Source organism: Dermacentor variabilis, chromosome 3 (assembly GCF_050947875.1).
Source record: "Dermacentor variabilis isolate Ectoservices chromosome 3, ASM5094787v1, whole genome shotgun sequence".
Lineage (NCBI taxonomy): Eukaryota > Metazoa > Arthropoda > Arachnida > Ixodida > Ixodidae > Dermacentor > Dermacentor variabilis.
The window spans coordinates 173056225-173070532 of record NC_134570.1 but is presented as its reverse complement, the minus strand read 5'-3'; the positions used below and the strand labels follow the sequence as shown (position 1 = coordinate 173070532).

At 45.4% G+C, this 14308-nt stretch overlaps 1 protein-coding gene across 6 annotated transcripts in view; it reads left to right on the top strand.

Annotated features, from left to right (window-relative positions):
- Positions 1–14308, top strand: part of Nf1 (neurofibromin 1) — a 206231-nt gene that overhangs the window by 173316 nt on the left and 18607 nt on the right. For all 6 annotated transcript variants that reach the window (XM_075686683.1, XM_075686679.1, XM_075686682.1 and 3 more), the window contains 2 exons: positions 10572–10859; positions 13688–13788. In XM_075686683.1, coding sequence (XP_075542798.1) covers positions 10572–10859; positions 13688–13788 — 389 coding nt within the window. The remainder of the gene's footprint in view (positions 1–10571; positions 10860–13687; positions 13789–14308) is intronic.

Sequence of the window (14308 nt, the reverse complement as noted above, 5' to 3'; positions counted from 1 at the left end):
CGCCGCACGCCAATACGACGCAGGTCATAATGGCAACGTCGCTCGTATATTTCAGTTGGCCACTGGCGCGGCTAGTAGCGGCTGCGATACTGGCTTTTCTAGATGACGCTAGCTATGGAACACATTTATCATTTTCAATTACAAACTGGTGCGTTTATTTAAATCCGCGAATCTAAGCTGACCCTAGGGTTTGGTATATGATTATATGAAAAGAACCATCAACCTAGATTCAAATAATTACGCTATATCTGAACACGACACTGCTCCACTTCGGCGGTCGCGCTTGATTTGAGAGGTGCATTCACAAGCAGCTGCTTGTGATTCAACGATTATCTGCGTGCGCGGAAGTTTTCACTTATTGTCTCGGTATGCTTTTGTGGCAGCAGTGAAATGTTATTATACAGTCTACTCTCGTTACAACGAACCCCGATAATCCGACAAAAAATTCCCGTTTTATCCAAAGTCCATAATATCTGAGACGCCTCACTTCCGAAACATTCATTGCCATGTCTAACAACTTTATTGCAAAGAGTGAGTGTTGAACGTCCAAAGTAAAACACGGACAAAAATAAAGTTGGAGTTTCACCCGAAAAGTGAAGCATCGATTATGATAGCAAATTAAGCAAGATAAACGTGGCAGCAGCAGCAAGCAAATTGACCTTCGTGCTGTCTCTCGCTTCAACACAAACTAAACGTTGAAAGCACAGCACATACGAAGCTACCGGCACTTGGCGCACTTTGTCCACATCGCTGATCACTTTCATGATATGGCGCCCGCGCAGCCACGCCATTCACAGCAGCCACCGGAGTAGAACCCGCCTCTTTCCTTCGCCTCGCCTCCCCCCCACCATGCCTCACGCTCGAAAGACTGCATTCTTCCACCCCGCTTTCCTCCCTCCCTCACGCGCAAGATATTGAGCCGCAATATTTGGCTTACTCTAAAAAATCAGTTGCCAGCCCGTGTCAACATGGCAGAAGTCCATTTTATACACCAGATTTTGCCAAAAATTGCTGCTAATTTCTTCTGCTGTAGCCGATGGTCAGTCGTAGCGCGGTCCGTTAAAGCTGAACTTCATTGCATTAATAAAATAAGTAGACCAAACTAAGATTGAAATATGGCCCGTTATATCCGAAAGTCTGTTGTACGCGGGTCTGTTGTACGCGGGTCTGTTGTAACGAGCGCAGACGGTATTGATATCACGTATAAATGCACTTCAGTATATTGAGGTTCTAAATACATGGTGTACAATGGGCAAGAAGTTATTAAAAGGTAAATACTTCTTTATATCATTTATTTCATTATACAGTAGAACCCACTTAAACAATATTCAAGTGCCACAAAAATTCCATTGTTATAATCGGATTGCACGAAAAAATCAAAATAGGGGGATGGCAGGGCTGATGTGAGAAAACTATAATGACGGGGAGGCCAGTGTCCCTCCCCACCACCTTACTCCATCTGGCTACTGATTGTGTTCACTCGTTTTAACTGCTTCCTGGGTGCTCCGATTGCATGTAGCTGGCCACGGCTGTCGGCGTTAAAGAATGGCACTGTTATAACAACTGCAAAGAGGGGTCACAGGTGGCAAGCGATATGCGAGAACCGCCAAGGCATCACTTCAATGGCTTCAAAAGGGGCCTTTTAAAAAATGCAAGGAGGCTGCTGCGGCATCCTGTCAGCCTGAGAAGTCCAGAAGAAATGCTGAGGCGAGATCGCCACAAGCATCTCGCCACGTACTTCTCACTGGCTTGCACGAGAAAACCCTACGTCCATCAGCCCTGCCTGCTTTACGCGAAGCTTGCTGTCATCATTCTGCGAGGTATGCAGGTGCTCCATGCAGTGCAGCAGAAGGTTCCTTGCGAAAACAAAGCCCCGGAGCGGACTGAATCATCTGCCGGGCCTCCTGTGAGGACAACATTGAGGCAGCCTGCCCCACTGCATGATCGCTGGCATCGTCACCGTCGCTCTCCAATGCAAGCATGTTTGCAACGATTGCCTCATCGGTTAGAAGCTCGTAGTTTTGAAATCTATAGACGTGCGCTTTCTTTTCACCGGCAGCATTGTGCATTGCCGATGATCAGCGGGCGCATCAGCCATTTTCCATTTCGGCGATGAGTCAAACCTGACTGTTGGTCAAACAAGGCTGAGAAACCGTGTGGCCAGGAACGATTTCGACACAATCAACAAAGACGAACGCAAGTGTTTAAGCTGTTTGCAGAACTGCGCCATGACTGCGCTGAATGAGGTGCCAGCGAGCAATCTGTGAGCAGCGCAGCTGGCATGGTCCATTTGTGTTTCGAAAGGTGTGGCGGCTTAGAGCTATGAGTGCAGCCCATTCATGTTCAGAGGGGTGGAAGGACAACGGGAGAGAGGCGCGCAGAGATGGCTGGAAATCGAATGCGCTGCGGCTGTTGAAGCAGAAGTCCATCGTGCAAATTTCTTTTTTTTTTTTTTCAAGAATATCGCAATTTACTACCTTTCAACTCTGACACCCAGCAGCCAGACTCCATCGTTATAACAGATAATGCGGCATCGGGGCATTGTAGTAAGCATGTTATTTCACCATAGAAACATACAAAAGTTGATTGTGCAGCACCTTTTCATTGTTATAAGCGACATATTGTTAAAACCGGTATTGTTATAAGTGGGTTCGACTGTAACTGTATATGTTTCATTTATTCAACTCAAAATTAACAATAATCTATTAGTGAGCATATTCTGACGATCACAAAATTTGCCGATAGCATTTGTGGATCCAACTGCTTTTGATGGTGCTTCGTGACAGCATGGCAGATGCGAGAACAAGCAACCATTCCCTATTTTAACACGAGATTGCAAATTACCCGCCCTATGCAGTGAATATTTGGCTTACATGTTCACAGCAGCCTCTATGACAGATTGGCAACAATTTCTTACTATGGTCGAAAAGTGTTTCAAGGCCCCTTTAATGCCTATTCTGCTCTAGAAATAATTTTTTGAAGGTATGTAACGTGGAACTAATGGCAAAGACTGGCCATGTTGGTTTTTCTTCATGAGAACAGTAAATTAGGCATGTTTGTAGTTGCATATAATTTTCTAAAGTGCAAAAGACAAATATTATAACACAGAAAAATGCATTGTATTCTATTCTATAATTAAACTGACAGCATGATCTTGCACCGCTGCTAGTTTGGTGGCCAAAAATGGTATAGGAGGCCTCTCACTAAGTGTAGAATCAGAAATCGTGCTGCCATTACAGAAGGTGCTGAAAGTGGAAACGAGAAAATGCATTCAAGTTATCTCTAAGTTGTTTGCATTTCAAATGTCTGCTATAGCACTTGCATTAAATATTGACAAGCATCATTCAAAAAAAGAAAGAAAGAAACGGCACAAATACAGCTGAATATAGGTACAATTAAACCTCGATATTACAAACTTCAGTATAACGAACTTCTCGATATAATGAAGTATTCAACTTTTCATAACCTCTTGTTCAACTAACACCATGTATTTGAAGTAGTAAAGACAAGGCGCAGAAGACCAGGAAAAGAAGAAGAACACAAATGACAGGACCAACGCCTGGTCCTGGTCTTCTGCGCCTTGCCTTTACTACTTCAAGCATGAACCAACTAGCCCAAGCAAGAGTTTTACTTGACCATGTATTTAGAACCTCAATACGACGAAGTGTGTTTGTATGCCGTTTCAATTTAACGAAGTTTCGCTGCCGCCGCATAGGAATTCCAAGACAATAAATGAAAACTTCTGTGGATGCAGGTGGTCAAATGATTGAAATGCAAGTGGCTGCTTGCAAGCGCACCTCACAAATCACGCGCGGCACGACAAGAGCGACTGTCTAAGGGGAGCGGCATCGTGTTCCGTATAGAGTCCAAATGCAATAAGATTCTATCGCTCCTCGTGCACTTTGTGCTTTAGGTGTGAGTAAAAGTGTGGAAGGGTGACAAAGACAGATGGTGGCTTCACGCACGGGTGCTGCCTCCCCACGCGAGCAAAGGGAAAGAGGGGGAGGGGAGTGAGATTGCGGTACCGCGATCAAGCATGCACGAGGGGCAGGATGAAGAGGGGGGATAAGATTGCGCTCATTTCGACCGTGCATGTGCACGGCTGTAACTGTGGCTGAGCGCAGGCGCAGCCGTGCACCCTGTTTATGGCTAGTGTGCAAGGAGTGGGCTTGCCGAGACGGCATGGCACCATGTTGGCTATCTGCCCACACCTTTAGTATTGAAGGTTCCGTAATGTAGAGTTTCGGTGAACCATTGGAACGAGAGGCAGACGAAGTATTTGCTCCTCACTGCCGGCGCTTTTCATTTATAGCGTCATCCAAGTGTGGGCAACGCTATCAGCCACTGGGTCGAAATGCATGGGAAAGTGTGGCTGGCTTCACCTAATTAGTATGTGAAGATATCATCGATGTATGTAGCATGAAACCATATCATTCGTTGCCGACTCCCTAATTTATCAAAGTTAATTGCTTTCTTATTCAAATTTGCTTTTTTCGATTGCCCGATAATTTGGAAAAATTCTGTGGCACCTTTCTGTGTAAGAAAAATTGATTGGTGAAGTTACTTATTTGCATAAAAGGTTGAATTTCAATAAAATAAAATTTCGATATAACGAAGCAAATCGTCGACTTTGCTTACTTTGTTATATCTAGGTTTAAGGCGGGACATGGTGTATAGAGCTTTGTTAATTACTTTTAGACCAAATTTAATTAGAAGACGTTGTCTTATTCAGCTTTTTGAGCTGATTACAAAAATTGTATTATATTTTGATAAAGTAAGTAGTTACAGCAATAATTAAAAGTCCATTACTATTGTTTGTAGAGACAATAGGTAAAAATACATTGGGCAGTAAGCAATAATAATGCATGAGTGGACCACAGAATGTTTCAGGAAGGAAATGCTGCAAGCAGTTTTTAGATCCAACAACAACTGACACTTTAGCAGCTCACCAAAGTTCAGTGTTTACAGTATGGCTACTAGGGAACAAAAACGAAAGCAAATAAAAAAAGAATTTGTGGGGGAAGAAAAAAGGAATCTGCTTGCAGCGCTTCAACCACTATGCATTTAGCTGCATATAACAAAGAAAATTACAGCTGTAGCTGACCTAGATTTTGAGGTATTGTTGCCACAAACAAGCAGGCTGAGCAAAAAGTTAGTTTTGAGAAAATTGAGAAAAACACAAAGAGCTTGATTTATTCAGGAATATAACGAAGTATGTACATGTCACCAGTTCTAATAGGCTAGCATGCCCCTGGCACATGGTCCATATAACATGTTCATTATCGAAAAAAAAAGTGTGTATTTTGCCGATTCCTGGGGCTCCGTATTTCGCATGCAGCAGAGATTGCTGACGACGAATGGGTTGCACGTTTGGTCGACGTGGCATCAACGCATAACGCGCACGAGATGGATATCCTAAATCTAAAAAAAGATGTCATTTAAGGCCATTTGCAAATTATCGGTGCTCCGCATTTCGTGCACAGCGATCGTTCATGAGGAACGGGGTGCGCAATTGGCCGCTGATCACGTGCGGCAAACTCTTTGCAGAAGCGTCATCGCTGCAGATTGCACACGAGATTACTATCTCTGTGGCGAGGCTGCAGTCACGTTCGTCTTTACCCGCTGCCGCAGCTCAACTTCCGTTCTACACAAGACAGCAGAGCCTTTATAGAATCGCGGCTTAGCATAACCGATCGCATCTGCATCCCATCCGAGCCAGCCTCAGCGGCATATCAAATTTTCGCTTTGTAGCCAGCTTTGAAGCAATGTCCTGCAGTTTTTCTTGAGCCATCTTCACCTTCTACAAATTGTAAGGCTGCAGTAGTTGTGCTGGAATGCCAGAACTGTTGTGCTGCCAGAACTGCGTTCATCTGCTAAGCCTATTACGCAGTCACGGCTGGTGGCTTTGGCAGCGCTCGGCACGGGTAGCAAACTATTTCTGGCATCTTCCAAAGCTACTGCCTACTTCTTCTTCTGTTCGCTGAATTTATGGTTCGTAGCAAACTGAATTTGACATTGTTTCGTGCCACGTTGCACACATCCGAGCGGCCCGGGCAGACAACATTGAAAATCGGCTAATGGCATGGAGTGCTTATGGTCACGTGTCTCAGTCGGCAAATGGAATTGCGCATCGGGACAACTCTTTCATGGGCTTTTCTTTCATAGCCATTTAGCGCACAGAGTAGCGGAGGTACGGAAACTAAACAAGAAGAGTCGCTCTTTCAAACGAGACCAAGATGGCTGCGATCGGAAAGTTAGAACACCAACTGCACATCACGGAAAAAGGCCTTTTTTTGCGTGTTTATCAGTAAAAATACAGCTCGCCGGTGTGATACAAAGCGCCATTATGACTAGATTAGTGGTCCATGAGGTGTGAAAATTAGAGATAATGCATCAGGCACTGTAGAATCCAAAATAACGTTTCCGAAAAGGTGATTTTTCTGCAATTTTTGGTCTCTATGACTTGTGTCCCTCCTTAAATGTATAAGAAACCTGAATTTAGTGACATTCAAAATATGATGGTTATTTTTCTGTTTTGGTATGTTTGTTCCTCTAAACACTGTGTATATTTTTCCACAGTTCAGCAAAATAATTTTGTTCCCTAGCATCAGTTTATTGATTCCCACACATGATGCATGCATGTAAATAGAGGCAACGAACGAAACAACAGAAAAACGTCTCCTGAGAGTGAATTCGTAATTCGCATGCATCCTTTGCTTGCATGCCTTTTTTGCCAGCAGGTGATGAAGAAGAGTGTCAGTTGAGGGGAGGTCGGAATATACTGATTTGCCATCTCTTGCGACAGTACGGGAACCATGTTAGATGTATCCCAATTGTGCGTCTGATTTCACTCATTATGCTTCCGAATGTGCCAGTCGCAACAGGAAAACACCAAGTGGTCAAAGAGAGGAAAGGGGTTGTCTCAATGTCATTTCACTATGTTGTGCGAACGAATGCAGTAGACTTTCGTTAATTTAATTGCAGCTAATTTGATTTTTCGGTTAATATGATCCCTACCGAAGGTCCCAGCTGGCACCCATACATTTCTATGGGCTGAAACATTTATTTAGAACCTGAAATTGGCCCTTGCCAGTTAACTGCTTTAATGCTCTAATGTCATTTCAAAATTTTTTTGTTTTCTGATTTGAACCCATAAAAAGTGTGTGCACGATTGATTCTAATGTGTTAGAATTAGTCAAATAATGCCAAATAAACCAGCAGTTTGGGCAGTCTTTTTCTGCCTCTTGTTCAGTGCTACCTGCTGGATAATTTGATCAGCTTCGTCGGGCCTGTCAGAGTCGAATTAATGGAAGTCCACTTGTTTCGAAAAAGGTTACTATGGCCTCGAGGCTCATTAAATTATTGTCAAGAAGCAAAATGGCTACCTAGCATTGGTGTGGCATGATGATGATGATGATAGCACATGTACATGTGGCACCATGTAACAGCAGCCACTAGCAGCAGACACAGTCTGGATGGAAGCTTTCTTCTCCAGGCCATCTGCTATACCACGTTGCATTGTTTTTTATGCAGGAAATCATTGATCTAGTTTGTGGGATTTTGTTCACAAATGCTTACTGACAAGATGCTATCCACCAGGATTGTTCCAGTAACCGGGGACAAAAGCTTTACTGCTGAAACAAATGAATTAATGAAGGGAAAATCAGACATCCACCAGTTCGTAGCAATTGCTACAAAGGAAACCCATACGAGTTCCTCGCACCCATATGAAGCCCATACACTTCTGCAGAACTTTTACGTGAAACAAATGAACCATGATTTGCTGAAATTTTGGCATGTAGTCAAGTTTTTCTATGCCATTATGACATCACAAATTGAGATCTAACTGTATATGTAGTTCCTTACACTGTTGTCACCAATAAAGACTGTTGCGAAGGCTTTATGAGGGCTGTGTGGGAGTATGGAGGAGGAGCAAAAACGGTGTACAGTCAACGTGAAAAGTTTACTGGTCCCCAGGATTGTAGAAGGCTAAATAATTTTGCAGCCTCGAAACGCAGCCTGGTGTTTGTATTTCCAGCCTGTGCTAGCACAGTGGAGCCCCAGTTATACATCACCCGGTTTTGCGACGACCCTTGTTTTGCAATTTATTAGCGCCGTCCCTGTGAAGTCCTTATAGAAGCAATGCATTAAAAACCTTGGTTATCCGGCGCAATTTTATGCCTGACCTGCATTATCGACGACCCACGCTAAGCGCAGGACTGAGCGGCGGACGAAAGTGCCGCCATCCTCTTTCCTCGTACCACCTCTCCTTCGCATGTGGAGCGCTTGATTCCGACTGGTTCGACTCCTGCACAGCTTTCCTCCCTGCCTCGTCTCATTGTTCGTTTCTTTTTCCTCCGCGGCAGCCGCCCACTGTGCTGAAATAGCGCCTTTTGTTCTCCACAATCACTTTCTCCCTCTCTTCTCGCTGGCATTGTCTCACGTTGCAGTGGAGGAGCGTTTCTCTCCTTTTAAGTTCCCACGCTTACATCAGCAGATAGTTGACAAGGATGAGCATAGAGGCCTTCACACGTGTTCTTCGTCGTGATTGTAGCGAACAGCGTTCAGTCAAGAAGATTTGGGTTGTTTCGAGCAACATGATGCATGATGTCCCGAAAGGAAACGGTTGTGTCGCTCGGCGATAAGCTGACTAGCATTGAAGAAGTGGAAAAGCGGCATGGAGCTGCACACTCGAGGCCAATGCAGCCTTCGCTGCCACCGATTTTAGAGATCAAACCACACCACGACTTTTGCAGAGTACATTGAGGCCGATGACAACGCTGCTATCTGCAGTGAGGTGAGGTGTCGCCGGATGACGTCATTGAGGAGGACCACCGACTGACATCATACGAGGACAATGATGGAACAGTTTCCTGCCTGTGCCCACTACGTTCACTGATGTGCTATGACTCATAGACGGCATCCTGAGCTTCATCTGTTCGCGCGCTGCCGCAAAGGACCTCCTTTTGGACTTTGCCCAACTCGAGTGAAAGCTCCTGCTTCTTGGATCGAAGAAGGGGCGAAAGAAACTTACCGAATTTTTGTTAAAGGGCCCCTCGCGAGGCTCCATAGCAAATTTTCGTTATATGCTGGAAGTCGTTACGTGTCCTTTAGGGACCTTTCTGCCGTAAGAATTTTTCAAATCGGCTCAGTAATAGCCGAGATAGAAATATTTCAGCGCTGCGAACCCATAATTTCAGGAGGCGAGCTCCACTGTATAGTGAGACACTCTCTCCACTCGCCCCGTCTAGCCGTCGCAAGCGAAATTCCTTCCCTGCGTTCTCCAAATACTGGACCTCGAGGCTCGTGTGACGCATATGTCACGGGCCCCGCCTTCATTTTCTTTTTTTCTCTTTGCTTTTTTATTCCGGCACAGTGCACTTTTGCTGACGGCATTGTACGCGAGCTGTTGTGATGTCTCGTTTCGCGCAACACACGATTTTGCACGCTGTGCACAAGGACACATGCCTAGCAGTATAATTCACTGCTACACATATACTGAGGCAGAACAAGCGGATAGCAGAGCATGATCACACACTGGAACAAGGTAAAAAATGGCATAGTTTCAGTACCTGCGCACTTGACTGCACGACCATGGGAACAAGCAGACGAAGCAGAAGTAATTTCTTTTCTTTGGTGCGAAGTAAAGCAAAAAACATGCAGACATTCCGTTAGTGTGTTTTATTATTTCTCTAAACTTTAATTCGTCAATTCAAGCAACAGATCACAGGAATAACAGATGTTGCCTTGAATAATTCTTGGAAGTCGCGTGTTACCACGAGTGATGTCACACTGCGGACACGACTACGTAGGCGCAGGGACACGGCTACGTCACCGTCCGGTTTGGAGCGCGGTCACAGCGAGGAAAAAGGGAAAACGGCGTTCGGATTTAAATTTCAGACCTTTCCACGGCGTGTACTGATATAATTCTTTGTAAACACTATCGTTAGCGCGCATTGTATGCTTTGCGCTTGTTAGCTCAAAATGGCCAGACCTGGTGAGGTGCCCTTTAAGTGTGGAAAACCCTTGAGCACACAGTGTGCCATGATTCAGGCTGGCTGGGGGGAATCGCGGCAGTGAATTGCGGTGCAAGGTTTGTTTTAATAAAGCATGATTGGTCCTGTACTGCAGTATTCTTTTTGCAATTACTTTTTTGGTGATTTGGGTTTTCAAGCCCTGGAGAGTATTCGTTTCTAATTTACATTGTAGTTTGTCTTAAATCTGTTGCATGGAACCGTGTTTTTGTAGGCACAATTTTTGTTGTTCGGGTTTTATGATGCTTCTTTTGTGGTCCCGAGAAAATCATATAATCGTGGTTCCACTGTATATATACAAACAACGAAACCTTGTACAATTTTACTGACTGCGATTCTCAAACTTCTCAGAATTTCAACATTTTGTCAGATCCCGAAGTCTGTAAATTTTTGCCATCGAGTGTACAAATAATCAGTGCAACAGTGCTTTACGTGTATACATTGTCTTTGCTCGTTCTCACCGTGTGTCCTTAATAATGTTAGCAGTGCACATGCTTGAGTAGACATTGAGGCCCGTTTTGTGCCGTCCGTGTTCAGGGTGGTGGGGGCACACCGCCCGGCCCTCCATCGTCGACCAAGGACCCAAAGTTCTGGCGCAGCCTGGACACTAGCGAGGGCGGGGGCCGTCCCCTGTTCCGCACCCAACGCAGCAGCTCTATGCCGACACCTCGGTCACAAAAGGGGCCGCCCGGCACGGCCGAAGGGGATGCTGCCTTGGCACCCCCGCGCTCGTCCCGCGTGTCTGTCTCGAACGAGGACAACGTCCTGCTTGACCCCGAGGTGCTCACGGACTTCCCCACTCAGGCCCTGGTGCTCACTGTCCTCGTGAGTGGTCCTCATGCTTGTTCGGGATTATTTACTGGTTACAATAGCATTTAGGGAGCCCATCGTGTCAGCCTCAATTTGAAAAGCCGTCTAGGTTCAGTTTAATGGCTCGACTTACAAAGTGGCGAGAGGACAGGTTATAATGCACACTGAATGGTTGGTGCAAACTGACGTAGTTCAGTGAGAAGATGACATAGCGCTGTGGTTACAGTAGCAGAGTGGAGACAGCAGACATGGAGTGATGTAATGGGGACAGAGTGCTTGCATAAGCATCGCTAACCTTGATTCCCGCAGCACGTAGAATTTGCATGATTTTACTGTAGGTCAACTCCTTCGTGCTATGAAACCCACTCCTTTTCACTGCACTGAGTCACTCCTATCAATTGTACACTTGCACTTATCGTCATTGTGAGGTTGGCTTTTCCTCGTAGCTGAGTAGCCTGGTGGTCGAGCGCATCACATTTTGCCATTGGAAATCGTAGCTAAAAAAAAAGAATTGGCATGTTTGGCATTGAATGGTTCTGAATATAATGGGAGGCTCCTTCTCTGGCTTTCATTCCTGGGAAGTGACTTGCGCTCTATTTGTGCACGTAAAGTATACATATTAGCTGTAACAGCCATATTCTGCCTGCATTCACCTATGGGGAATGAAGGACCGCAACCAAGAAACTTGAACGGAAGCTCGAGACTGTGCAACGAGTGATGGAGATGAAAATGGAAGGCATAATAAAGAAGTAGAATATCAGTCTCCATTGGTGATAAAGTGTGGGCAGATGATGCTAGTTGAGGTTAAGAAGTGCAGTTAGGCAGGTCGCTTAATTCTTAGAGAGAGAGAGACAAAGAAGGGCAAAGGAAAGATAGGGAGGTTAATCAGATATTCTCTGCTTGGCTACCCTGAACCTGGATAGGGGCAAAGGGACTTAGGTAGCTCAAATAACCAATCGCGTATCCAAGGGGCACTAAAGAGAAGCACTGAACCAGTTCAGACTGATGAAGTAGTCTTTCAGAGTTCTACTTTCATTATTTTAGCAGTAAGAGGTTGATCATTCAAGAGAAAAATGGAGGTCAAAGTTTCATTGTCTTATTTCACACCGAAATACCAGTGCTGGTACAGTTAAACCTCGATATAATGAAATTATCGGTATAACGAAGTGTTTAAGTTTTCATAACCTTTTGTTCATAGAACAGCCTGTATTTAGAACTTCAATATAACAAAGTGTGTATATATGCGGTTTCAATATAACGAAATTTCGCTTCCGCCGCAAAGGAATGCCGAGACAATGAATGGAAACTTCTGCGGACGCAAATGGTCAAATGATTGAATTACAAGTGGCTGCTTGCAAATGCACCTCTCAAATCGTATGCAGCATGACAAGAGCAATCGACTGCCAAAGTGTTCATGTTCCGTATAAAGCCTAAGTGCGATAAGATCATGTCGTGCCCCGCGCACTTTGTGCTTTAGGTGCGAGTGAAAGTGTGCGAGGCTCAGACAAGAAAGGGGGTGGCTTCACGAGTGCCACCTTCCCGCGCAAGCAGAGGGGATAAAGAGGGAGGGGAGCGAGATCACGGTAACGCAATCAAGCGCGTGTGAGTGGGCGAGGGAGGGGGGGGGGTGTCATAAGTTGGCGCTCGCCGCGATTTCTGGCGTGTGTCTTGGCTGTGGCTGCGCATTGCTGTAAATCCGGCTGAGCGCATACACAGCTGTGCACCCTGCTTTAGAGGTAACCTGCAGCGTTTGGAAAGAGTGGGCATGCCGAGACGGCGTGGCATCATGTTTAGCTGTCTTCCCGCACATTTAATGTTGGAGCTTGCGTAATCTAGAGTTTCAGTGACCCGTGGGAGTGAGGGGCAGACGAAGCATTCGCTCCCCGCTGCCGGCGCTTTTCATTTACGGCGTCGTCCCAGTGCGGGCAACGCCATAAGATGTGGTGGCGCAGTGCACGTAAAGGCGTTGCTGGCTTCGCTTAATTCACACCGCCGATTTGAAGATACTGTCGACGTGGCATGAATCCGTATCGTTCGTTGCTGTCTCCCAAATTCATCGGAATTTTTTCTCATTCAAATTTGCTTTCTTCGATTGCCCAATAATTCGGAAAATTCTCCGGCCACTTTTAGTGTAAGAAAAATCTATTGGCGTCTGTACTTGTTTGCATATAAGGTCGAATTTCGATGCAAACGAAATTTCTATATAGCGAAGCAAATTGCCGATTTTACCTACTTTGTTATAGCGAGGTTTAACTTTGCCTCAGAGTGAACTCACAGATTTAATTTCTTTTTCTTTTTGCCTGTTGTTGCTGCGTAATGTTTTTAAAATATGACTATTTCTGTCCTTGGCTCATTTAGAATAGAATGTATTCCCTCTTTACGGATAGAATACATTCCATTCTTTAACTAGGCCCACGCAGACAGTTGAAACAATGACATCACGACAAACTGGTGTGGGGACATCAAAGCAACTTTGCCGCCACCCGACTTTTGTTGTTGCATCCAATCTGGTTTGCAACCATTTTTTCATGGTAAGAGTGGCTTTGTTTGGCATTGTGGAAAGGTAATCTACTGATACAACTAAAATTGATTTTCTCTTTAGTGCCCTTTAAAAACTAAGAGGTTGAGTGCCGAGGGAAAGGGCGGGCAGTCAAAGATGGCAGAGAGCTAGATATGGTGTCAAGTGTGCAAGCCGAGTGATTTGCGGATTTATTGCAAGCAGCACAGGGGGTTATTTGAGGTCTCTGGGAGGGAGCTCTCCCTCGGTGGGCTTAATTATGATGACGATGATGATGATTGTGACGTGCGATGTAGTAAAAGCTTTGGCTCCTTTGACATCGCAGGCGACCCTTGTGCGTTTTGCGACGGATGAAAACGAGACACGCATCCTGTACGAGTACTTGGCCGAGGCCTCTGTGGTCTTCCCCAAAGTGTTCCCCGTCATGTGAGTATGGTGCGGCTCCTTGCAAGCAAGGCAAACAGTGTGCAGTGCTTACACTCACTTCGCCATGGCTACCTTCGCATAGGTGGACAAGCGTACACGAGGTCAGAGAAACTGAAAGTGGCTCAAAGTGTACCTGGATTACTTAGCATCATCATATGTCGCCTTGAAGAAGACAAAAGTCCACTTGTTGAAACGTTGGCTCCTGCTTTCACCTTGTTCTCGCTTTGCTCATCGTCTTAGCATCATCATGTACCGTCAACATCAATTCAGATAAAAAAGAAGTCGAGAACAACCAGGAGACATCATTGCATTTGCAGGTTTGCTTGTATTTGTAACATTTGCTTCATGCTGGCTCCAAGATATCCATTCAGGACTGTGCCATGCCGGCCAGCCAGCTACAGAGCGCGTGCTCATTGCTCGCACTACAAGCGTTCCACCCGCCGTGGTTGCTCAGTGGCTATGGTGTTGGGCTGCTGAGCACGAGGTCGCGGGATCGAATCCCGGCCACAGCGGCCGCATT